General features: G+C 36.4%; 1 protein-coding gene across 2 annotated transcripts in view; it reads left to right on the top strand.

Annotated features, from left to right (window-relative positions):
- The window catches only part of MAP3K1 (mitogen-activated protein kinase kinase kinase 1), a 56678-nt gene that overhangs the window by 25496 nt on the left and 4935 nt on the right, over positions 1-26247 (top strand). For both annotated transcript variants that reach the window (XM_065661668.1, XM_065661669.1), the window contains exons 2-16: positions 8225-8375; positions 10767-10973; positions 12724-12924; positions 13809-13925; positions 14471-14619; positions 16958-17079; positions 17844-17925; positions 18051-18228; positions 18988-19278; positions 19709-19830; positions 20858-20949; positions 21182-21371; positions 21681-22956; positions 23862-24014; positions 24668-24830. In XM_065661668.1, the coding sequence (XP_065517740.1) occupies positions 8225-8375; positions 10767-10973; positions 12724-12924; positions 13809-13925; positions 14471-14619; positions 16958-17079; positions 17844-17925; positions 18051-18228; positions 18988-19278; positions 19709-19830; positions 20858-20949; positions 21182-21371; positions 21681-22956; positions 23862-24014; positions 24668-24830 (3494 nt within the window). The remainder of the gene's footprint in view (positions 1-8224; positions 8376-10766; positions 10974-12723; positions 12925-13808; positions 13926-14470; positions 14620-16957; positions 17080-17843; positions 17926-18050; positions 18229-18987; positions 19279-19708; positions 19831-20857; positions 20950-21181; positions 21372-21680; positions 22957-23861; positions 24015-24667; positions 24831-26247) is intronic.

The raw sequence follows: 26247 nt of genomic DNA, 5'->3' as shown, positions 1-26247 counted from the left end.
TGCTTTTTTTTTTTTTTTTTAAATCATGCTTATTTTGTAGCTTCAGCAATGTAAGATTATTTCTTCTTCTAAAACAATGGTTGTTTCTTTTTTTGTGCTTGTGGGTGAGGATAAATGAAAAAAGCTTTCTTACAGGTCACTTTATTGTCACAGACAGGTATCACATTAAAGAAAACTACTTGAGTGCTGCTCTTGATGTTTTTGAAATTAGTGTGTTTGAGTTTTTTGACAGTTTCAATTGTTCAGCTTTTTACAGTTTTTTGAACTCTCTTGTATGTCCACAAAACTTGGGTACCATGGTTGCCTGTGCTTATTCCTGTCCGTAAATTCCATGGTTTTCCAACTTTTTTCCCTCCTTCCTGGATGATCCCTTTCAATCAGAAAAAGATGACATCGGTAAATTTAGCTGTTCTGATTCAACAGTAGTGTATGAAAGTTTGAGTTGTTAACAGTTGTAACTCCTTCCTAGCCAAAACCCATATAGTTACCTTGGGGAGGAGATCTTGCAGTGGAGTTAAGAACTGGAATTGCTCTTTGGTTCTGCTGTGCTGCTGATTAGGAAGCACAGTGAAAGATTAACCTTCTAGGTAAAGAGAAAAACTTTCTTTGATTCCTTTTTAAAAGCAGTAAGAAATGGTTCATCATTCTGCCAAACATACAGTTGGCATGGTCCAGTTTTATTAATTTAAAAATACTGTTACTTACTTTCAATGCATTTTGTGGCCTGAAACTCCTACATGAGTTTAGAGACAGATTTGTTCCCACTACTATGTAAGAACATATCCCAGAATGTTCAAATAATGCAATAATACGGGGAGATGGGTGAGTATCAGTGTAGTCTTGGGGTTGTTCTGTAGTGCGGGGGCTTTTTTGTCCTGTTGGTCGTGTCTTAATCTTTACGTACTTCCTTAGATACAGGATTGCTTTCAGTGTTCAAAGTGATGTAGTGGCGTAATCAGTTATATTTTATGAATTTTTACAAAACAATAAGTACACAATCTTGATAGAAGGAAAAGACTTCTTATACCTGGCAAGCATGGGGATCTTAGGAAGTGCTATCCTTGAATCAGAAAGTGCTGTTTCATTTCAAAAATAAATGCAAGAAATGAGAAGTAGCTAAAGCATTTTCTGCTGAAAGGCAGAATTGAAGTCACTATCCCCAGCTTCCCCATAGCATTTACTTTACTTGAATACAAAATATTTCACTTTTTGCAGGAAAGTGTAGTGCTTTTTTGTGTATTTTTCACTTACTATTTTGCCTTTAATGGTTACTGATGCCAGAGGTCTTGAGAATGTGGGGAGTGTGGTCAAACTGGGGTGCAGAGAGCTGGTTTATAGAGCTCTACAAACTAAGCACTATTCTAGCAAGGAGAGAGATGACAGTGCTTGGTGGCCCACAAAACTTGCTGAGGGTTGGCAGTAATCTGGGAGATCAGTGGCATAACAGAAATCTGAAGGTAGTAAAGGCATTTTTTTCACTACTCATGTCTATTTAAAGCTTTGCACATTGTCAAATAATGTTACTCTTTCACGAAGCTGGACCTAGTAGGACCACATACGTCTCAATAGATAAAAATCATTTCATGAAGATTGTTTCATAGGATAATATAAAATGATATCTAGTTAACCCAGTAGCTTTTACTTTTTACATTCCCCTTCAAATACTGTATAAATGCTCAATACTGCTTCTGTTTGCTGTTGCATTATATTAGCATGTTTTGCATAAGCATAGTATCTATCTATACGATTTCATACACATGTATCTTTCTAGCTGTACGTAGTGCTATTTTTGTCTGTTTTGGCGAGGTGCCCATTGTTTGTGAAACTCTATTTTTCCCAGGTGCTTGCACATGTGAGATTTTGTGCTTAGGAGCCTGGGAGGGAAGGGCTAAACTGAAACTCCTGTGCAAAGCCTTTCTGATCAAATCCTGTTCACATGTAACATAGTGTCCTTTCTCAAATCACTGGTGACAAGCTGGAGTTCTTCTAGGTGATGTCTGTAGTGTTATGCTTTCAGACTGCTATGTGAATATGTCTGCAATTTGTATGTCAATTTGTAAGCAAATACTGAAGATACCCCTTTTCCTTTATCTGGGCTCCTTTTGAAGGAGTGTGTACTCACTGCATTTTCACTCTATGTAATTTATAATTAATACCAACAATTTAATTTCTAAAGAAGCATGTGTTACTATAAACTAAAAACCGAAGTACATTGTTAAAGTGAGATATGAATGCAGCAGAATGTTTTTTCTTAAATAAAATCTCAGTAATACACTGAGGATGATAAGAAAAGGTATATTTTTGTTAAGGAATAGTATGTATACTTACTCTCCTGTAATTGTCTTCCTTGCTTTGTTATCACAGACCTGTATGGTTATTATGCTTGCTATAACATTGATTTTAAAATTATTTTTATTTTTAAGTTACCTCACTCAATACTACCTCTTCATCAGATAAGATTCCTGCAGTTAGTTTCTGTTTGTACTATGGATTTTGAAGAAGCTGAAAGAGAACTTACTGAAACTATAGCCATTTTTAGCCATATGCTTGCTGAAGTTTTGAATGCCTTTTCCTGTCATTTTTTGTCATGCTAGCTTGTTGTTATCTTACATAAATAAACATTTGTAATAGTAGCTGCCATTGTTAAAGTGGGTGTAGTTACTGTATGCTTGGCCTGTGTCTAGATTAGTTGACAGATATCACAGGAAAGTCTCCTTGTCTCGCAGGGAGATCATGCTCTCCCCATACACGCAGAGCACTTGACAGGACAAGAACGTTTTGAATAGTTCTGTATTGAGCAGTCATTCATCTCTTTAGCAAGCTGTAATGCTTATTTAGTACAGCTTATTATTCCTGTGTTAGAAGAAAACAATTATATTAATTCCTAGAGTAACTCAGATTGGTAAATATATGGACAAGAAATACGAAGAGATTTATAAACAAAAGTAGAGCATAAACTTAAAGATCAGTGCCAAGCAACAAAAACAGACACAGAAGATACGTAAAAAAAAAAAACCAAAATGGGGTGATTAGCATAGTAGGATCCTGCTTCGTAAGTCCTAAATGCTACTTTGGGATAGCTGGTAGATAACAATAATAATAATGCAAACCTTTTGGGTGTGAAAGTGAAGAACTTTAGAGATCATGTAATTACTGTTTTTATATCCTGAAAATGCCATAATGTGTATACATATATGCATGCACTCACGTGTATGTACACGTGCGCGCGCACACACACACACGTTTGTGTATACCTTGATGCATTTGAGTTGGTACTGGGAGATTAAATAGCAGGAGGGATGAGAGCCCTAGGAGCTTTTGCAATACCTGTTTCAGATATCTGGTAACCTTATTAGGAAACATGCAGAAGAGAAGTCCATTTCATTAACTTTGCAGCAAGCATCTGTTGCAAATAAGGGCTAGTATTTATTGGCATGTTTTTAGGACTCATTTTCAGTGGCTATTGAACAGTGCCAAAATCTCAAAGTGTGGCTAGGTTCCTTCAGAATACAGCCAATGAGAGCAATACAGAAAAACTGTTTGAGCAGCCAGGGATCAGGTTAGAAAAGCTAAAATCCTGATAGAATAAATGTGGCCAGGGATGTTAACAGCAATCTGCAGGTACGCTGGTGATAAAGTGAAGACTAGGGAAAATGTGTGCCCTCTCTGGAAGAAAATGGGAGACCTTATTACACAGGATATGGAGAAGACTGAGGTACTGGGAGAATAAAGAACCACTCACTGTAAAAGAAAATCGTGTTCGAGACCATCTAAGGAACAGTAAGGTGCACAAGTCCATAGGACCTGATGACATGCATCAACAGGTCTGAAAAACTGGTGAATGGAGTAGCTCAGCCACTCTACATTGTGTCTAAGAAGTTTTGGCACAGTCTGCTGGTTAAAAATGGGGAAACATAACTCCTATTTTTAAAGAGGGAAGAAGACCTGGGGAACTACAGGGTGGTCAGTCTCACCTCTGTGCTTGGCATGATCATGTAGCAAATCCTTCTGGAAACTATGCTAAGGCATGTGGAAAATGAGGTGATTGGTGACAGCCAACATGGCCTCATTATGGGCAAGTTTGCTGGCCTCCTGCAACAGGGTAACTGTTTGTGAATAAGAGAAGAGTGACTTATGTCCTTTACCTGAACTTGTGCAAGATATTTGACACTCTCCTGCATGACATCCTTGTCTCTAAACTGGAGAGGATGACTTGGTGGATAACGAATTGGCTGGATGATCACGCTCAAAGAGTTAGTTCTTCTAATCTCTGTACATCTATCTAAGCTCATCCCCAGTGTTGACTGTCACCATATATGACATTTGCACTGAGGAGAATACATGATTTCTTGTATATTTGTACCTTATCGTTCAGTGCTTTTCCACAGAACCCAGGGCTCTTCTCCTTACAACCTGTTGTTAAATGCATTGATTGTTCTAATAGAGCTGCTGTGCAACCACTTGTTCATGAATATTTTCTGTAGTCGCCAATGGTTTGACTACTGCTGATATGCAAGTTACCTTTGCCAATGTGCTTCATACAAATGTAAAATAAATAAAAATAAAATTAAAAAAAAAAAGTGACTCGGCAGCTTGTAACTTTTTTTCCTCCCTTTGACTGGGTATTTGTGGATATAGCAGACAGAGCTTCCCTCTTCTTGGTGAACTGACTCTTAGCTATTTCAGAACTTGCCTTTTTCCCGTTTTCCTGCTGCCCATAAAATCTGGTCCAGCTTGGCTACTGGATAAAGCTGTTTGCCCAGATACAATAGCAGAGAAGCAAAGAGAAGCTGTATCTAAACATTAAGAACAGGAAAATTATTTGGAACTACAATTCAGCTTTCCCAAGTTGTTATATGCCCTTTGTAAGAATAATACTTGCAGAGAATAAGTATTAAATTTACTGAGCTATTCAGAAGTGAATCTTGCTTGTGCATTTCGTAGTAGTTTGCTAAATAACAAGTGTATTGCATGCCTTGTTTTAAAGTATTGAATCATTGATCCATAACGAGCAAGTTGTTAATGATCTAACCAATTACTCTTTGCAAGCCTTCAAAATTAAGACAGAAACAAAGGACAATGTTTTGCCGCCTTTATTGCGCAAGATGTTCAGTTGACTCTTTCCATGCAGTACATTAATCTTATTGTAGTTAGTTTCGTAGTTCATGAAGCAAATAATCTAAAGTGAATAATGCAGTTATTAATGTGCAGACCACTGAGCTTATGCATTAAAAAAAAAATGGCAGTTGTCACACTGTTGAGCTTAATACTTTAGAATTAAAATTTGGGTTAATTTCCTTGGCATTTCTTGACTAGTAATACAGGAGTAATGCTGTTGGTTTGAACTACAAATGAAAATAATTGAGAAGATCTGTAATGCTGCCCTTTTGGGAGGGTGCAAAGTTTGAAATTTAAGTTTTATCTAGAAGAAAAAGCCTTTTATCTTTTTCTTCTGATTCATGAGAAACTGAGACGTTTGAGAGCAAACTCCTTGCTCCATTATGAAGCAGGGGTTGGGCTGTTGAGAAACATCAGACACCCTAGTCAAAGCTAGAGTTTCTCTGAGATTTGGTTTTCAGTCTGCTTATTAGTTTTGTTACTGCTGTTCAAATAAAGTGCCACCTGGCAGTCACTTCAGCACGTGGTTACCTTGATTTATGAATAAGTTTTGCTGTATGAAGATCAGAATGCTCCCTACGCTGCAGGATTAAATCATCAGTGGAATATACTCTGGATTTATTATTCATACATTGTTCTGAGGTACAGTGATAGGGAGACTGGCAACCGAGCCGTTGTGCATCTTACAGGGAAACTTCAGCTGGCCTGGAATAGATGAGGGGGGTTGCTTTAAATTAAATTAATAAGAAATTAAAAAGTACAGGTTCAGGGACACAAAATTGAGATTTCTTGTAGTATTCAGGAGCTCTGTGCAGTCACAGGACAGTATTTTTCCACAGACCTAACAGGATCAGAATAGTCAATAAATATTTTAGCCAAGCTTGAGTTAAAATATGAAGTTTTCTTGAGCACTTCAGAAAACGTGTCCTATAAAAATACACAATACTTAAATTCTGCAAAAAATATAATCATGGTTTACTCAGCAAAACCTTTCAGACTTGGTTGGTCTTTCCCACCTGCGTGGAGGAGAGGCACAAGAGTTCTTTGTGCAGGCGAGAGTAGATTGGTTTAGCTGTCACATGAGAGGAAGATAGCTGCTTCTGCTTTTTAGAGAACAAGCACAGATTGTGAAGCCTCGACTGTTGTATTACATTGTTCAAGGGCCTCTAAAAGGCCTTTTTTTTTTTTTATATCAGTAGGGAAGTTAATCATGGTTATATGAACAAATGAAATACTGTGTCATTCTTTCACTGCTGGGATAGTGTTTTCTGTCTCGTATATAAAATACTCGTGCAACTAAGATGGCTCATGTCATGGAATAACATAAAAAAGAGTATATTTAAAACTTGCAGCTGTATAATTTCAGAGCTGTACTATTCTTTAATGCCAGAGTTTTTTGTCTTCAAATGGATTTTTTGACTGGGGACAAAATATGAAGTTGACCCTTCTTACACATAAGCTGTTCCCTTATTTTAAACTTCTAAGGCACATTCTCCGTTTGAAGTCATCCTGCTGCTATTAAATCTTTGTTTTTCATGAATTATCACTATGGGGGTTGTTTTAATCTCTATTTCTAGAAATCAATAGTATGGAATTCGGTGCTGGAACAAAAATAATTGTCAGTCGGCACTAGTTTTGAAGTTATGCATTAATACTTAACCTCTGAAAAAATTCTTAGGTGGATTGTGTTTCTGTGTATAAACATTTTAAAGTCTTTAATTGCTAGACAGAGTTCTGAGTGTCTAAAATCAGTTATTAACAGCAGGTTTAGATGCTGCTTGAAAGAAAATATATTTTGTTTACAGTATCCATCTGCTTATTATGTTTCAGCACTAAACAGGAAGACGTATTTCCTGCCTCAGAATACTTTGTTTCCTTTGTCTTTAGAATGAGAGAAAACAAATATAACAGGAATGCTCCTTCTGATCAGGGAAAACTTGTAATTTTTCTAAGTAGGGTTTTGTCATAAATAAACCTTAGTAATACATTGCTGATGCAGATAGGAATTGTAATTTCAATGTCTTATTTCAGTGACTGTTACAGGGAGTATGCTGTAGGTCATCATAGCATACATAAATGTAGTTTTAACTGCATAGCTGAATGTTGTAGAAGCTAAAGGCTACATACATGAAATCAGCAGTTGAAACTAGTATATAGCCTTATCTCCTCCCACTTCTGAGTTGTGATTTTATTTTTTCAGATAAAATTTCATTTTGAGACTTGGCTTAATCAAGCTTGCTTACTTTTAAAGACAGATAACTTCAAGAAGATGGGTGGGGGATCATGTGCTGCTGCTTAAGAATGTGGTTTTCTTGGTGATTTAGCAGATAGCTCAACAGAATCAGGAAATCTTCCAGACTGTTCGTATTTTTCAGTGTCTGACAGTGTTTTTTGCTTTTTTGTTGTTGCCAGCAATCACAATGAACTACTTTGCTGTAGGTCAAAACACACAAGCCTAAATGGATTACACTTTCATTTTACAGATATGAACTTGCTGTGAATTCTGCTGTAATTATATCTGACTTGAAGAGCTTTTGAGTCGTCAGTCACTTGGAAAGCAGCTCTCAAGGCCAATAGCCATGAGTTTAAACATACTTACAGTGTATTAGTTTTGAAGTCCTTTTTTTAAGGAGAAGTTCATGTATAGGAAGAGGCACTGTATACGTAGTTTCACACTTGTGCACCATATGAAGGCAGAACATTTTCACCACTGATTTACATTCATTTTGTAAACTGTTTTAAGGCGGAGACTGTAAGCTTTGAATTGCCAAGGAGTACATGAACCATCACAACACTCGTGAAACCTTTGGTGAATTGCAGGGTTAATTTTGGATTGGTTTAGTATTTGCCAAGACCTTCCTTTTTACTGGGTGTCCAAACAAAACATGCATTTTAATGGAATAGCCCTCCAAACAGGTATATGCTGCAAATGGCAGACTAGCAAATTATTCTTGAAAGGCTCGCTGCAGTCAGTTGGAAGTAATGTTTTAGCAGCTGCATTGTAAAGAGAAGGAGAACAGGATAGCACAAAGTTTAGGAATGTTGTGGTGGTATACTTTAACTAAAATTAATTGTGTGTATGACTTTTTTTTTTCCTTTGCTGTAGTCGTGACATGGAGAATAAAGAAACCCTCAGGGGGCTGCAAAAGATGGATGACCGCCCAGAAGAGCGCATGATCAGGGAGAAACTCAAGGCAACATGTATGCCAGCCTGGAAGCATGAATGGCTGGAAAGAAGAAGCAGAAGAGGCCCTGTGGTAGGTGGCACTTACGAGATGGCAGTAACAGCTATTACAAATTAAAATCCTTTAAATTCCTTTCTATTAAAAATTTTGTTTTCTTAACAATTTGCATACTCATAATTATGGTCCTTCTGTTCATTTTTTTTTAAGTGGTTTAACAGGGAGCTGTGGCTGACCTTCTGAAATGTGTGCGTTTCTGAAGCTGTATTTTTTAGGGAAAAGGCATATAGCTGAGCAGCTGACTTGTGTAGTATAAAGTACTGGGACAACACTGCCCTCTAATGTCTGTAATAATAGCAGCTCCTGTTCCCTAGGTTAAAACTTACACGTACGTGCAAAATTGCACTGTGGTGCTTTATACTCCCTTGATACTTAGAGGTTTCATGACTTCACCTTGCCTTAATTGGAAAGTGTTAATCTTCTGTGTATTGAAACAAATATATGGAATTTTTGCTAGAAGGAAAACCAAACTGCAATCTTACTAGAACCAGACAAAACCAAACTTGTGTAACTCCTTCACACAAGTCTCAGCTCTGCTAAACTCTGGCTGCCAGAGTATTCAAATAGCCTTTTGGGTAATGCTTTTGAATGAATGGCTCAGAAGTGGTTTTAAGAATTGCAGGTAGATCAAATACGAAACTTATTAACAGAGTAACAATTCTATTTAATATAATCCTTACTAATTAGTAGCCATTAGTTACCTATAGGTGTAGTTGCATTTATTCATGTGATTCCCATGTACTACTTCATGGCAGTGCTAATTTAAAGATAAAATCGATCTGATTCAGTAAAAAAGTGTTTGGGGACAGCTCTTCTAGGACAGAAATAAGAGGGTTCTGTGGTTAACTTTTTGTCATTAGAGAGAACATTGAAAATACTTAGTGCACCAAAAAAACAATACCTCAAAGGGTCAAATAACAAAACAGTTCTTTAATAATTTTTAAGTGCATCTTGGTTACTGCATAACTTGAAGTTGTTTCCTTGCTCAGGCCACTTCCCTTGAGATTTCTGGTATAACTTGTCCATAGGCAGATGAATCTGCATTCTGACCTTCCAGGAAAGCAAAAGCATTAAAGTAATTAGTAGGACTTGGGAAAAAAAAAAAAAAACCAACCAAAAAACAAAAGGCCACCTTGCTTTTTATACTTCTCTTTTGTCCTGTTCACTTTCATAATCAGATGCCAGTCTGTTTAAAAACAGTATGATGCCTTTTTAAAGTAAAATGAGCAGTTCTTGGGGCAAGGCTATACAATTGGGTTTTTCTACTCTTTGGCAGTGCCTAACTACTACATCACAACCTCCTCATTGTCCTCTTCTCTGTAGCCTGCTGAAACTGAAATGCATTTCTGGATAGTGGAATAGCTTCAGTTCAATGAGTTAAATGCTGCAGCTTAAAATAGCATTTGACCTTGTGGATGCAGTCCAAATCATCAGGTAGAAAGGCACTGACTCTGCGTGTGTCTTTCTCCTTGTGCCCCAAGCAGAGAAAGCCCCTTCCATTTTTTGCCTAAACCAGAGATCTCTGGAACTTTCTAGGAGAGGTCTGCTCTTAACCTGAAGTGTAACCTGGAGCTTCCTTCCAGCTTCGAGTCAAGCCTCTAAGACATGGAAACATTTAGAACTAAAATTGAATTACCCTCTGTGACTGCTTTTAATTTGATTCCAGGGGCCTTATGCATTGTGTGTCTGAGAGGCAGGCAGCTGAATGTTGTCTCGAAATATTCCATACCTCACTGTCAAAGTGCAGTGTTAGTACAACAAAGTGCTTTATTGGGAGTGTGTGTACTCACGCTGCTTGAGCACGTGTCCAGTCTTGTAATGCAGCACTGCGCACAATTATTAGCTCAGATACCAGATGTGGCATAGCTGTTTTGCTTCTGTGGCAGACAGAAAACACAGGTGTGCTTCTTATAGAGCACAGCACACCTTAATTCTGCTTCATTGTCTCCAGGTTTAAAGTAATTTTTATTTTGCAACAAGTGTGCTGCAAAAATAGCAACCCTAGTATATCTCAATTCATACTGTATAAAACAGATGGATCCAATGTTTTGTCTCTTAATAAGCAGACAATGCCTGTAGAAAACGGTCTTTTGGCTCCAACTGTCAAAATGGGTGAACTGCTGTTCTTTGAGATGTCATGAATGACAATTATGGAAGTACTTTGAGAATCAAATCAGTTGCTGCTACAACTAATGTAAGCAGCACAAATGGGCAGAACAAATTATTCTCACTTTTTTTGTTGCATATAGATTGAAAGATAATCTGTATTAGATGTTGATATTAGAATCTAGGAAATATGCAGACTTATTAATTACATAATGCTAGCAAAACAGCTTTTAATGAATTTGTTTTGCTGTAGTGTAAAACGATCAATTTGTAATTCTAACATGTTTTAATTTCTGCAAGGTGGTGAAACCTATCCCTGCTAAAGGAGATGGATCAGACATGAACAAACTCTCTTTAGAACCTCAAGCTGAAGGACAAAGTACTGCTTCTTCACCTACACAGAAAGGCAGACGTAGTCCTTCTCCTAGTAGCTCCTCTTCATCTTCATCTAGAACGGTTAAATCTGAATCACCCGGTGTTAGAAGAAAAAGGGTGTCTCCAGTGCCTGTAAGTAGCAAGCTGTGATGTAATTTTCAATTTGCCTATATTCTGCAATCCTTTGCTTACAGAGGCAATTAATCCTCCTTGTGTAGGGCAAAATGCTGATACAAAGGGATTATGACAGGATATCACTTGAGTGAGATATGCAGAGCATATCTGATACATTTCTCATGTATGAAATTTCAGTCTCTAAAGTGTGAGTTTTCTGTTGCTTCACTCCTGCTTTAAATTTTTATTTGTAGGAAATAAAAAAATACAGGTACTTAGTCGTGAAGACATGTATTTTCTCTTAACTTGATTTGCACAAGGAGGTGCTAGTACTTCGGGTTTTTTCCTGCAGTTTTGCATGTCAGTTCTCCAGGCAGGTATTATTCCGTCAGGGACAGCATTATTGACATTATTAAGATTCCTGCAGAAAAGCGTTACTGGTATGCTATTTGTGAACCTCTGTTCCAGAACTGATCTTTATATACAGATTAGATAAGATTTAGGATATATGCTTTGTTAGTAGACTAAATTCGGTTATGGCATTTGAGAAGATCTGTAATAGAATGTCTTGAGCAATAATAACTGACTTCATTAAAGAAGATCAAGAGTATAATGTTTTGAGTGACAGTATTTAATGGGTTTCCTTGTTATAAAAATGCTCATCCACAATTAAGCTTAAGTTGACTTGTCTAAAACTTCACAGTGTAATTACAGCAAGAATACAGTCTAATTGCTTTTATTGTCCTGTTGCTCTAAACAAAGTTTCAAAAACAAAATCTGTGCTGCCATTACACATTCCTCTGAACTGGGAATGAATATTACAAGTTACAGTACTGCAGCACAGCTCCTATCCTCTTGACAAGAGAAACTGAAAGGGGAGAGGGGGGTGGAACCAACCAGAAAAACCCAGAAAATGCAAAACCCCACCAAACTTTAATTTAGTCTTTGATCCATATTTACTTGATTGGTTTTCTTTGTTTTAGCTTAACGTTTTACATGGAAAACCTTAGAAGTCTAGACTATCTCTTACTTGACTGATGGACAGTAAGTTTATTTATAACCTGTATTATAAAATTCAAAGTGGATGTAAGTCAAAGCAGAAGAACTGAAGTTGGACAAAGTCATTAGTGCATATTGTAGCATTAGAAAAGTGAAGAATTTAAATTAAAAGAAGTTAAAAAATGTTTAGGCCATTGAATTTTTGATCATGGGCAAATGAAACATAAAAACCATCCTGAGTTGAAAGTTGCTTTAATTGTGCAAAGGTGAGGAAGCTGTGTCCTTTTTCCTTTTCTTTGGAATTTCTTTTGTTCTTCATTGACTGTATGTTCCCTTTTTTAAACTGTAGTCATAGGATTTCCTCATTTCTGAAATGTGTTAGCATTATAACCTTATATAACAATTTCCTCTATTAAGTCACAAGTCTATGATTATCTTCTGATTGAATTATACTTGATAATTCCGTAGTAATATGGTAAGACAACCAATGAAGACTTGAAAAGAGAAGCAATTTAAAAGACTTCTGTAATAATGACAAAATTTCAGTTACCAAAAGCTTCAGGTTTCCTTCTGCCCTCAAATTCTGGGCATGGAAGAAAAGTAATCCTTTTCTTGCCGTACAGTCTAAGCAGGTTTTAGTAGTTTCAGGGACTGTTATCTGCTACTTGGAGTTAAAAAAAAACCACCAATAAAATATATCCCACCAAATCAGCACGTACTTAAACTTGCTGTAATCCTGGAAATGCTTACAATGGTACTGCTTATTTAGTTTCAGAGTGGACGAATAACACCACCTCGACGAGCCCCATCTCCAGATGGCTTCTCTCCGTACAGCCCTGAGGAAACAAACCGTCGTGTCAACAAAGTTATGCGAGCCAGGCTGTACTTGCTGCAGCAGATAGGACCCAACTCTTTCTTAATTGGAGGAGACAGCCCTGACAACAAATACAGAGTGTTTATTGGGCCTCAGGTAGAGAACATCTTTGTGTTGTCTGTAGCTTTTATTAATTTAGACTTTATTTATTTATTTAATCATGGAAAAGTGTTCAAAAGCAAATTAGGTCAAGTTAGTTGCCAACCATGATAATAGCTGTGTAAAGTAATGTTTAAAAGTTGTAATCTGTGCTCATGTGAGGTAATGATCAGCTTGTATTTTGTCAAATTCGTAGCAAGTGTATTAGTCTTGTCTAAAGTCTGTCTTTAAAGAAAGACTCCAGTCTTTTTCTCCTTCCTAGAAATGGCTCTGAATTATGTCTTAAGTACTTTGGTAAGAATTCGGCCGCTTCATTTTCCTAGTTTCTCACTCTGAAACAGCTTATCCCATCTGTTCATGGGCTATATATAAATGACAAGCATATAACATCATTCCTTTAATATTGTGATAACTTCATTAATATACCCAAAGTGAGGTCCTTTTTGTAGACTTTAATAGTACTAATTTGATGCTGCACTAGGGAATATTTAGGATTTTGAGTAAACAGAAGCATCTCATTTAAGTTTGATTGCTGTCATGTTATGGATATATGGATATTATATGCATAAATTCCTTCTAGTAGGAAGCATAGCAAGAAGTTCAGTCAGTGTTAAAAAAAAAAAAGTTGGTGAAATAAAAAGTCAGTTGAAAACTGATGTTGTAATTTTCTGCTTTTCAGTGTATATTCCCAGATAATGCTTTAGGAAATACTGTAGGCTGTGTAAGCCATTTATGCCTCTATGTGAAATATTTTGCATTAACTTTTTTTTTTTCTTTTCAGGGCTGGGGGGCAGTATACCTTCTATGATACATTTGAATGTGTGAAATTATCTATGTAATTATCAATTCAGTAGAGCCTTAGCATTTACTTTTCTTTGCAGACTTGTAGCTGTGGCCGTGGGACGTTTTGTATTCATCTGCTGTTTGTTATGCTGCGGGTGTTCCAGCTTGAACCCTCAGACCCAATGCTCTGGAGAAAGACACTGAAAAACTTTGAGGTAATTGATTTCTAGCAGATCTAAAATACACTCTCTAGGTAAAAGTCTTTAGGACAGTATCTTAAAAATGCTGAAAACCATTGCTTTGAAAAGCAACAAGAATATATGTTTTTAATTTTATCTTTAATTCAATCTCAAGAGCTCTCTAAATAGAAAGAAAGTAGCTGAAAATAAGAGATACAACTAAGAGGAACAGTGGAGAGCTGTAGTTTAGTGAACAATTCAAATTATGGATTTTCTGCTCAAGTTTGTATACCTGTTCAAGCAATTAGCTGAAAAGTAAACAGAATGAGGGTCTTCAGAAGTAATAGTGTGTATACTTAAAGCTCTAGTTTAGTAAGCAAATAAGTTTTTTCTTGTAAAGTGTCTTCTTTGATCTATTTATTAGACTTGTGAAATTCTTGGTGCTGCTACTATTGCTAACGCATTATTGTGAAGGTGAATAGAACTTTTTATAGCAGTAGTTAAACTTTTGGTAATGTTACTTTTAATTACAAGCTATTCATAGCATAAATACGACTGTTGCTATCTCTTTCTGATGTTAGGTTGAGAGTTTGTTCCAGAAATATCACAGTAGGCGTAGCTCGAGGATCAAAGCTCCATCTCGTAACACCATCCAGAAGTTTGTCTCACGCATGTCAAATTCTCATACATTGTCATCATCTAGTACTTCTACATCTAGTTCAGAAAACAGGTTAGTATTTTTCTAAAGGAATTAAAAGCTTTATTCTGTAATTTTCTTTGAATTTTGGAGGTTTAGAGTCACCTGCATTCTTTTCTGTTGAAAGCTGCTTTCATTTCAAGCCATGTTAAGTCTCTGTATTTTCAAACAATTGAGTAAAGCATGCATTAGTCACTGTGGGACCAAGTGGGCATATTTGCTTTAAAACCCTGTTTGAAAAACGTAGAAAGTTTTTAGTTTTGTTTGGTTTTTTTTTTTTTTCTTTTTTGAACCCTTTATGAATTTGAAAAACAAACTTCTGAAATGTAAGTGCATGTATTAACTTTGGAAACCTATTTATGTGCACTTGTTCAAATACAGCACTTGTGCAAATGTTGACACTTTGGAGAATGCTTGTGCCTATGATAGTATGCTGCAAAATTTTTGCGCAGACGCACTCTGTTTGTGTAAATATATATAAAATACAGGTTCACTTATATTTTTATATATGTGTATATTTATAAAAAAAACCCTTGTCACCTAAAATGGGTGAGTACATTATTTTGAGAGCTGTTAATCTATTAAGTTTTTTTAAAGTTTATACAATATTGAGCAGTGCCTTATTTATCAATGTTAAGTGAAATTTGATTCTTCAGTTATTTTTCCCCTGATTATTTCTGCTCGAGTGCTTTTGCATGCTCTTTTCCTTGATTTTGAAAAGATAATGGTTCATTTTTAAACAAGTGATTTGTGCATTCATTGCTGGGTGAACTGAACAACCTCTAGAGTGGTCAAACTATGGAAGACAACCTAAATTGTGTCTTGAGTAAAGTGAAACATAATTTAAGGAGTACTTTGATAGGTTACTTTGTGATAATAAGCTTATAGTTAGAGTAATAGATTTGGACAGGCTTATAATCCTGATGTACAGATTGAGACCTTCATTTCCTATCATCTTTTATTTATTTTTCCAGCTTGCTGAGTTGTGTCAGTGTAAATAAATTGCATAAACAAAGCAGTTAAATACGTAGTTTCCTCTGGAACTACCTGTCTGTCAAGCCAGTTCCTTTAATGCAGATAACTTGTATAGGAACTTTTTTTAATTTTATTTTATTTTATAGAATTGGCTTCACTGGACTGTGAACTTCAATAGTTCTCATTTTTACAGGATGAAAGATTTTTCAGCTGTTTCATAGTACAGCTGATATTAGTTCCTAGCATTACTGGTTCCATGAGATAAGTTACTGTTTTGTGCAAGTCTATAATCTTGCATGATGTAAGTATGTGAGCATCTGATTCATTTGAGATAAAAGTTTACTCTGTTCTTATAATTACTGTGACTTGCAATTATCTTTGGTTTATTGCTAATTCTTAAAAAACAAGTTTTAATTTAATACTTGTCTCTCTATACTTGCTGTGGAAATGAGTTACTATAATTATTTTTGTGGATCTTTCAAGGAAAAAAGAGTCAATCATTTGCAAGGAAGTAGAAGTAAATATATGTGTATAGAAATTATGTGTGAACAAATTAATTTAAAAATACATCAAGTATGGGGTTCCAGCAGACTTTTGGACACTCACAAAGTATAAATTTTTGCTATGAATAGTAAGCTTTGTACATTTAAACAATATTACAGAAGATTAAAATCTGTGTTTTTCACTATGTGTTAAGTTCAGAATAATTTTTCTGACTAAGTCGCTTGTGATATGTGTTTAAAAATTAAGGTGAGGATAAAGTGGAAGCAACTGTAAAATAGAAAATGTTTTTTTTTTTTTTTAATCTACATGTGATGTGTGTTTACATGAATCTGTGGCATCTGTTTCTGCTAGTGGCAGAGAATTATTGAGGGGCTATTAACTTCTGGTGATTTTTTGTGTACTACATAAGTTTGTTAAATAGTATTTACAGTTTCCTGTAATGGGCTAAAAACTACCTTGTGACTCAACACTGTGAAAGGATTGTGATGGAAAAAAATGTGGGTAGCTTTCAAAACAGAAAACAATCAAGTTTTTCTCAAAAGCAGATGATGAGTAAAATAGCAAAGGTCGGTTTGTTTTAAGTAGAAACCTTGGAGGAAAAAAGTGCCCAGCCCTGGGCCTTTCAATCTGATTGGTATCTGACCTAGTTTGAAGAGATATCATGGGTTTTGTGACTTTCCCTTTCATTTTAACAAAGTGTTGTCTGTACTCAGTGCTTCTAAAGTTTGATGGCTTAATTATTCTGACCAAGGTTCAGCAGTATGATTTGTGAATAACTGTAGTTATTCCTAAATGAGTTTTTCAAAGCTGGAAGTTGTATTTTTTTCACTGTTACAGGCTGTTCTGAATTCTGATATGCCAGTTTTACAATCACAAATATCTATTTTTGTAGCATGAAGGATGAAGAAGAACAGATGTGCCCCATTTGTTTGTTAGGCATGCTGGATGAAGAAAGCCTAACTGTGTGTGAAGATGGCTGCAGGAACAAATTACACCACCACTGCATGTCAATATGTACGTTGTCATCTTTGTCTGTTAAGTTCTGGTGACTCTAAATATGCAAAAGTTTTACAACTTAGTGTGTTTTCATTGTCTTTTTGTTTAAGAGTCAAAAAAAAAAAAAAACAAAACCCAAACCTGCTCATAAGTGATGACTGGTAGCTCTATGTGAGAGTTTGGTATCATTCAGGTACTGTTGATATTCCTTACTTAATCAGCTATTCACAAATAAAATTTATGATTTGATGCTTTGAGAAAGAAGTTAACTGCAGGGCTAGAGGTTTGAGCCTCTTTTGCCTGAGTGAAAAGACTATGTCCAGTTTGAGCAATGTTAGGAATAGATTTTTAGCCCCCTGTGACTTGTCATTAGAATGCATGAAATTCATCTACTATCTGCTAGGATTATATAGTGAATTATGAAGTATGCTTACGTACTACATTAAGTATATGAATGCTTACATTTTGCTTTAACAAAAAAAAAAATCTTATCTCCTGTATTTTAATACTTTTGAAAAAGTTGCCCTATATTTGAGGTCCAAAAGGAACTGCATTTCAGTTCATAACTTTAAATGTTAATTGTAGTGATAAACTGAAGCATTACTGCATGCAAAAAAAAAAGTGTAAATGCCCGTATTTATCATGCTGCTGCAAATGGCTCAGTTCAGAAGTGACTATGCTGAAACTAACACTCTTCAGTAAAACTTTAAGCCAGAAGACGGCGTTACCGTCTCTATACACTGTAGAACAGAAGTATGCATTATCCTGTTGCTGTGTTTCAGGGGCAGAAGAATGCAGAAGAAACAGAGAGCCACTTATTTGTCCTCTTTGCAGATCTAAATGGAGATCACATGATTTCTATAGGTAAGGATTTAGACCGTGTATAACAAACTGTTTCTGGATCCTTAGTTGATGTTCCAAAATATGTTGAAGTATTTACTTCAGTACATGTTTAATTCATTAATCCACATCATTGTTGCGCTCTGTAGTCATGAATTGCCAAGCCCCGTGGATTCTTCTGTTCTCCGTATGGTTCAGCAACAAACTCAGCAGCAGTCTACAGCTGGATCACAGAGAAGAACCCAAGACAGCAGTTTTAACCTTACTCATTATGGAGTCCAGCAGATCCCTTCTGCCTATAAGGATTTAGCTGAGCCATGGATTCAGGTAATCTTACTTTGTATAAGAAGCTTCAAATGTAAAAACTGATTTTTGGCCGGTTTTGCCAGATTCATCATAGCAATTCAAAAATTTTGTTTTGAATCCCATCAGCTTTATAGTTGATTGGAAAGCATTATATTTAACGTGCATCAGAAGAGAAGGTTTTCCAGTCTTGTTTAACTGGAATTTCAGTTTTGGACTTCATCTCAGGCCTCATAAGAAAGGTCCATGTAATAAAATGTAGTATTCTAATTTTGCTTGCGCAAATGCCACATCAATACAAAGCTGGCATTTGTTGTTACTCAGGTTGTGCTACAGAAGCTGAATGACATTCTAATTAACATCATCTAGAGGTGGGTTCAGCAGAGTAGGAGTTCACACACTTAGAAGTGGGAGAACTTGTATTGCCTTTATTTCTGCTGTTATTTTTGTCTGATGTAGCTGCATTGTTAATATCTGTGTCTAGAAACAAACTGCATAGTGGGTAATTAAAATTCAGAGTGAGTGAAACCATGCAGTCATTCCCTTACTTCTCTTAAGAGAGTTTTTGAAGAACCAATAACTTAGCATTTACAATTTTTCTTTTCTGTCACAGAATCTTTTTTTTAAGAGACTATACCTTACACATTTTTGTTGTCAGGCTTCTTAAGGTGTTCTTGTTTTTCACCAGAAGCATTTCTTTGCTGTTCTTGATTGCTCTTCTTGGGTACTTAAGTTGCAGTATCACTCAGTTTGACTTCCGCAATGTTGCTTGTTCCTTGGCAGGTATTTGGGATGGAGTTAGTTGGCTGTTTGTTTTCTCGGAACTGGAATATACGAGAGATGGCGCTTAGACGTCTTTCCCATGATGTTAGTGGTGCTCTGTTACTGGCTAATGGTGAAAGCACAGGAAATTCTGGAAGTAGCAATGGAAACAACACAAGTGCTGGAGCTCTGGGAGCAGCTAGTGGGTCATCTCAGACCAGTATCTCAGGAGATGTGGTGGTGGAATCCTGCTGCAGTGTGCTGTCCATGGTCTGTGCTGACCCTGTCTACAAAGTGTATGTTGCTGCTTTAGTAAGTAGTTGTTTTCTTGTTGTATTCTAGTAATTTCAAAACCACTTCATTTTTGAAGGGGAGGGAAAGGGAGGCGATGGATGAAGTCAGGAGTCCTAGTAATCATTGTTGGGCACCACTGGTAACTTTTAGCCATCATCTGAATTTGGGATGAGCAAAATCCTCAGCAAGAGTGAAATGATGTAACTCCACCTGCCAAATAAAAGGAAATGCTTACTACAGTGCTAACATTAACAGTACTTGTATGACTAGGTTCTTTCTAGTCTCAAAAGATACATGACTACTCCTAACAGTGAACATGTAGTAAGCTGTTTATAATTTGAATGTTTCACTGGTATTTTGAATGCAATTTATATAAAACTATTTAAAACTCTTTAAAAATATGGGGCTGATTTAATTTACTGGGTATTGCTTTTTTCCCTTCTCTTAGAAAACTCTGAGAGCCATGCTGGTGTATACTCCCTGTCATACTTTGGCAGAGAGGACTAAACTACAGCGACTTCTCAAGCCAGTTGTAGAGACAATATTAGTTAAATGTGCTGATGCCAACAGGTATGATGTCTTATGAACTTCACATTCCTTTTGGATTGTTACTGAAATGTCTCTAAGCTTCATTTATGCTATTTATGTGGAACTAGGAGACCATTTCTAGTTGGTGATGAAATGTGTGAATCATAAGTATAAATATATCATGTTAAAGTCTGATTGCTACCAGCAAACATTTGGCTTTAAAGATGCAGGTTTTAAAGGTGCCTTACCGTACTTTTCAGAAACTTACAGATCTTAGGTGATATTTTCATAAGGCCTTTTTCTCCCTTAAAGTAAAGGAAGATGTTAGGTGCAGTCAGGAACCATCCCCTCCATCTCAGATGATATTGTTTTGGTTTAATGCACCCTTAAGCAATCAGCAAGTACCAATCATGTGTTTCCTACTTCAGCAAAAGCTGTTGCACATCTGTGCCATAAAGTGTTAATGTAACATTTCTACTTTTTTTTTTCTTTTTCTTTTATTTTTTACAATGTGATATTAGGAGATAGCTATTGTGAGTAAATGCCCTTCGCATTTCTGGCTTGAGTAGGCCTTGTCTTCCTGTCCTCAGCTAAACAGTCTGATTCGCTGGACCAACCATTTCTTCTTTACATGTGCTGTAAAATAGATACAGAAGTCCACCAGCTTGATTTTTGTCTGTTTAACAGGTTTGGTTCCTAAGCAGCATTTCTTCTGATACTGTAGCTAGAGATGCTCAAGCAATCGTCTAGCAATAGAGTTTCTAAAGTTAAAGGAATAAGTGAAATCAGACTGCTCCTGGATGCCTGTTTTTGCAAGAGGAAGAGGTCCTAGTTGTTTTTTTTTTTGTTTATTAGTGATAGACATTACACTTCTGGAAGTATCCTTGTAAAAAATCCTACAACTCTTGGTAGGTTACAGATGGGGGATTATAGAAATTATTAGGAATAAAGTGATGTGAAATTCTTTTCCACACACAATTCCAAGCTAATGATTATTGCAATATAATTATTAGACTGTTTTTCTCTGAAAGCATCTACTAAGAGTTACTTTTGTTTTAATTTCTTATAGTCGAACAAGTCAACTTTCAGTCTCAACACTGTTGGAGATGTGTAAAGGTCAAGCAGGCGAGCTGGCAGTTGGGAGAGAAATACTTAAATCTGGTAATAATAGCTTTTCCTATATAAATGAATTATAATTATAAGCAAATATACTGAAGTGTTTTAAATTTAATACAGGATTTATTCAGTATCAGCATGACAAAGAGAATAGTATTTCAGCAGTTTAGGAGGGGGATAATTTGGGCATACAATGCGTATTTCTGTACAGTACAGTCCTGATATTTATTTAACTAAGATATTTGATTGTGAACATATCTAATCCTTTATTTTATAGGATCCATTGGTATCGGTGGTGTTGATTATGTCTTAACTTGTATTCTTGGAACCCAAGCCGAGTCTAGCAACTGGCAAGCACTACTGGGGCGACTCTGCCTAATAGACAGACTTCTGTTGGAATTTCCTGGTGAATTTTATCCACACATTGTCTGTGGAGATGTTCTGCAGGCTGATACGGTAGTAGACAGGTATTTGTTTACACTATGTGACTATTACTCTTTGTAGTTGAATGTGTTGTTACTGACTTCTTAAAAAAACCCAGCTGTTCCAAGTCCTGTAAACAAATAGTATATGTTTATATGCAAAAGTGTCCTTACTGTAGACAGTATATGGTTGCCTTTTTTTAAAACTTCTGACCTGTGAATCAGTTTTGAAGCACCAGTGTAGCAATAAGTCTCCTTTCTGCTAAATAGCTAAGTAAGTTCTCTTGAAATGGCTTTCTTGGCACTAATTAACTCAAGCATGGTTTATAAAACACCTCTTTTCTTTTTTTTCAGGTATAAGAAACTTCTCTCCCTCTTAACTTTCGCCTTGCAGTCAATTGACAATTCCCACTCAATGGTTGGTAAACTATCACGGAGAGTATTTTTGAGCGCAGCAAGAATGGTGGCAAGAGTGCCCCATGTTTTTGTAAAGCTGTTAGAAATGTTGAGTGTGACAAGCTCCACTCATTATGCAAGGATGCGCCGACGTCTGATGGCAATAGCAGATGAAATGGAAATTGCAGAAGCCATCCAGCTAGGTATGGAAGACATGCACTCTGGGGAATGCCATCATGAAGACTTTTTGCAGCCACCTGTACCAGATAACTCTCCGGAAGCCACAGAAAGTAATACTCCTAACAATACTGTCCAGTTATCAGGGAAAAGTGGGAAAGGGCTAAGCGATAAAAAAATGAGCGCAAGTCCAGAGGATGTTTCTGAGATACTGGCTGGCCTTGCTGTGGGACTTCCTGTTTCATCAGCAACCACTGAGCAACCAAAGCCAGCCATTCAAACAAAAGGAAAACCCCCCAGTCAGTGTTTGAACTCCTCTCCCTCATCCAGTCATCCCCAGTCACTATTCCCAACACTTCTGTCTCCTTCAAACCCATCTGTACCAGCTGGCACTGTAACAGATGTCTCTAAACTCAGAACTCCTGGATTTGTTCCCTGCAAAATCCCCTCACCTTCTCCTCAAACACAGCGGAAACTTTCTCTCCAGTTTCAAAGAAGCTATTGTGAAAATAAAGAATCAGAGAAGCTCTCTCCAGTTTTCACCCAAGCCAGGCCATTGCCATCCAGTCACATACACAGGCCAAAGCCATCACGGCCCACCCCAGGTGATGTGAACAAGCAGGGAGAAACCTTAAAAAAGAGTATGACGCTTGATCTGAATGATATTTCACAATGTGATGGCAATAGTAGTAGTAGCAGTGCAGTTATACCAAGTGAAGAGACGGTGTTTACACCAGTAGATGAAAAATGTCGATTGGATGTTAATGCAGAGCTCAATTCCAGTATTGAGGACTTGCTCGAGGCCTCCATGCCAACGAGTGATGGCACAGTTACATTCAAGTCCGAAGTTGCAGTTCTTTCTCCTGAGCGGGCAGAAAATGATGATACTTACAAAGATGATGTAAGTCATAATCAAAAATGCAAAGAAAAGATGGAAGCTGAAGAGGAGGAAGCTTTAGCTATTGCTATGGCAATGTCAGCGTCTCAAGATGCTCTGCCAGTAATCCCCCAACTACAGGTCGAAAATGGTGAAGATATCATAATCATTCAGCAGGATGTAAGTATACGTATGGGAATTTAGCATAAGTCACAATTGAGATTCACTGAATTTATAAAGTATGGCTGTTATATTTCTGAAGTTATACAAAACACAAAGGTGCCCAATACCTTCTCGTAAGAGTTAGGATATAAACATGTTGCCAGTTGAGGGTGCTGACAGAATGTTTCCATGTTATTAACAACTTTAGAGAGGTTATTTGGAAGAGAAACATATATATATGCTTATGTCATATACCAGCCTTTCAAAAGGCAGAAAAGAAAATGTAGAAATTGGGAAATCAGAAAATGAGAACAAAGTTTTTAAGTAGAACTCTGCTGAATGTTAATGCTGATCTACTTTGAAAGCAATTGTATAAAAGCAAATAAGCTTCTGATAGAAAAGGTAGAGTTGGAAGAGATTTTGTTGTCAGTGCATCTTGAGAGAGAAGATGCAAATCCTTTAGGAGTCAGAAAAAACACTTGTTTGTAAATACACAAAAGCCTAAGAAATAAAAATCAAGAAGTATTTTATTTGTGATCCTTTGAATGGTTTAACAACATGTGAAGCATAAAATAGGGGAAGTAAGTAAAACAAACAACATTATTTTGGTTCTGCTTACTATATGGGCTAATGAAAACCTTAACTAGATGTGAGATCAGGAATGAAAAAGAAGTCTTGCTCCCAGTTGTGTCATTAAATCTTGCCGCCTTCGGCTAGTAACATAGAGGCAGCTCTGTTCTTGCATGCAGTAGAAGTATGTGGACTACAGAATACACTGGTGTTCTGCTCTCAGCTGAAAGTATATAACCTGCAGAACACAGAACTGTAGGGGAGAGGCATAAGAGCTTGGATATTTCATGACTTTCCAGGATGTCTACATTTTAGGTGTGTGCTGGTAAGTTGATTTCAGATTTAATTTTCAGACACCAGAAACCCTGCCTGGACATACCAAAGCAAAACACCATTACAGAGAAGATGCAGAATGGCTTAAAGGTCAGCAAATTGGTCTTGGAGCTTTCTCTTCCTGTTACCAAGCTCAAGACGTAGGAACGGGGACATTAATGGCTGTAAAACAGGTAAATATTTCAAATACTCCATTTTCTTGAATATATTGTGCTTGTTTTTCTTCAATATTTCTTTGGAATATTAAATATAAAAGCTCTCTTCTCTCACAGACTTACTGTATTCCTTGCTTCCTATGCTCCCTGTTGTTTTCTCGCATAACAAAGTCTTTACATGCATATTAACATAATGTTTTCAGGTTTTTTCTTCTCCTTAAACTAAAAGCAAACAAACAAAAAACACTGTACTTTTTTATATGCACACTTTTTTCATAATTCTTCAAATGCATTTTTATTTTTAAGTCCATAAATGAGTGACAGAGTTAGGAACACAGCCCTGATTTCCTGATTCCAAATAAATTCCATATATGCAAGGTAGCTATTAAAAGTAGTTCCCCCTTACTTGTCAAGTTGCTTTTTGTTTGGTTGTTTTTTTTTTTCCTGAAAATAGTTTCAGCAGAGGAAATGTAGTTTAATGGTTTTTTTTTTTTTCCACTGATCTAACAGCAAGCTTTAAGGCAACTGTTTTTAATACTTAAATGAATAAACACAGAATTGTGACTGTGAAGAGGCTCAAATGCACATTCTTCTTGTTACTGTAATGAAAGGGGGGTTACAAGACTGGTAAATTATCTAAGGTAAGTCTGAATACCTTTATTTCAAAACAGGTGACATATGTCAGGAACACATCATCTGAGCAAGAAGAGGTAGTTGAAGCACTGAGAGAAGAAATAAGAATGATGAGTCATCTGAACCATCCTAACATCATTCGAATGTTGGGTGCTACATGTGAGAAGAGCAACTATAACCTCTTTATTGAATGGATGGCAGGTAAACAACTATTGTGCCAAAGAAAATTAAGATACTGGTTGAGTCTAGAACTATGTAATTTCATACTGCGTTTTGCATCACTTCAGTTTGCAAATCGTATCTTCATTGCTCTTGGTAACCAGTATAAAAGTCTACTTACAGAACAGCTTAAGTGGTCACAGCAACACTCTGACCAGTGCATCCTTTTTTTGATTTGGAATTTTCCATACCCAATCTGTGATATAGGTAAAGCAGTAGGAAGTCCTGAACAAAAGTTTTACTTTTTCCTCAGTTTCTGAATTCAAATGGAGAATTAGAAACTTTGCATTGAAACAGGCTGCCCTGGTGGAATTACTGTCCCTGAAAGTGTTCAGAAGCCATGTAGACAAGGCCTTTAGTGACATGCTTTAGTGGTAGACTTGGCAGTCCTAGGGTAATAGTTGGATTTGATGATCCTAAAGGTCTCTTCCAACCTGGCTGATTCTATGATTCTAAACTCTTGCAATTTTTGTGCATTTTTTTACTATGAAGTTTGGAATACCTGTCACTTGTTTTTGTCCCAAGTGTTTTCATAAAAATTGTGTGAGGTAACAACCCAAAGACATTTAAGAACTTAATTTGTAATTTAATAATAAGTAGTAAGCAGGATGCTTCAGGAAAAACATGTTCAAATCTCAAGTAGTCATTTAGTATCAAATAGTAAAATCTTTTCATTATTGTAGAAGCAGGGATAAGAAAGTCTATATATTTTTTTTTTTTTTAAGAAGGAGCTTTATTAATTTTGTGATGAGGTTATATGTCCAGTTTGCCAAGACTATTATTTGGTGTTATATACGCTATTATTTCTTACAAAAGAAAGCATTGCACCTTAACTTACATTCTTTGGCAGAAACCACTTAGCAATACCTAAGTGCTAACAAGCAAAGCCCAAGTATGTGTTATTACAAGAAGCAGTGCAGAAAATATCTTCTCAAAACTAAGGGTGGAGGTTTTTTGAGTATAATTTTCCTGACTTTAGATAATAAAATAACCTCGTTCAAGCCTAACTTCTATTAGAATACTTTGAGAGGCACAATGGAAATAAAAAGTCTTCAGGATTTATATACCAACTGAGGGGGAATAGGGGGAAGAGGAAGATAATACTTTTTCTTGCTTTTCTACTTCCTTCTGTATATTAGTAATTGGACAGTAACAGAAGTAAATTAAGATCCTCAGAGGGAGTGCTTGCTGGAGGCAGTTATCTGTTGCCCCAAAGAAAGCTGCTGCTTAAATATTAATGCAAAATATGGATAAATACGTGTGTTTGTGTACAGTTCCAGTTAGAAAGTAAGTAAGTAAGTAACTAAGTATATTACTTTCTGACTGTGAAACTTTTTTATGTGTTGGGGGAGGAAATATAATTATAAATTAGGGATACCAATACTAAGTTCCAATAAAA

The sequence above is a fragment of the Lathamus discolor genome, chromosome Z, assembly GCF_037157495.1.
Source record: "Lathamus discolor isolate bLatDis1 chromosome Z, bLatDis1.hap1, whole genome shotgun sequence".
NCBI lineage: Eukaryota > Metazoa > Chordata > Aves > Psittaciformes > Psittacidae > Lathamus > Lathamus discolor.
Note: the sequence above shows the minus strand (reverse complement) of the source record. Positions and strands in the feature narration are given on the sequence as shown.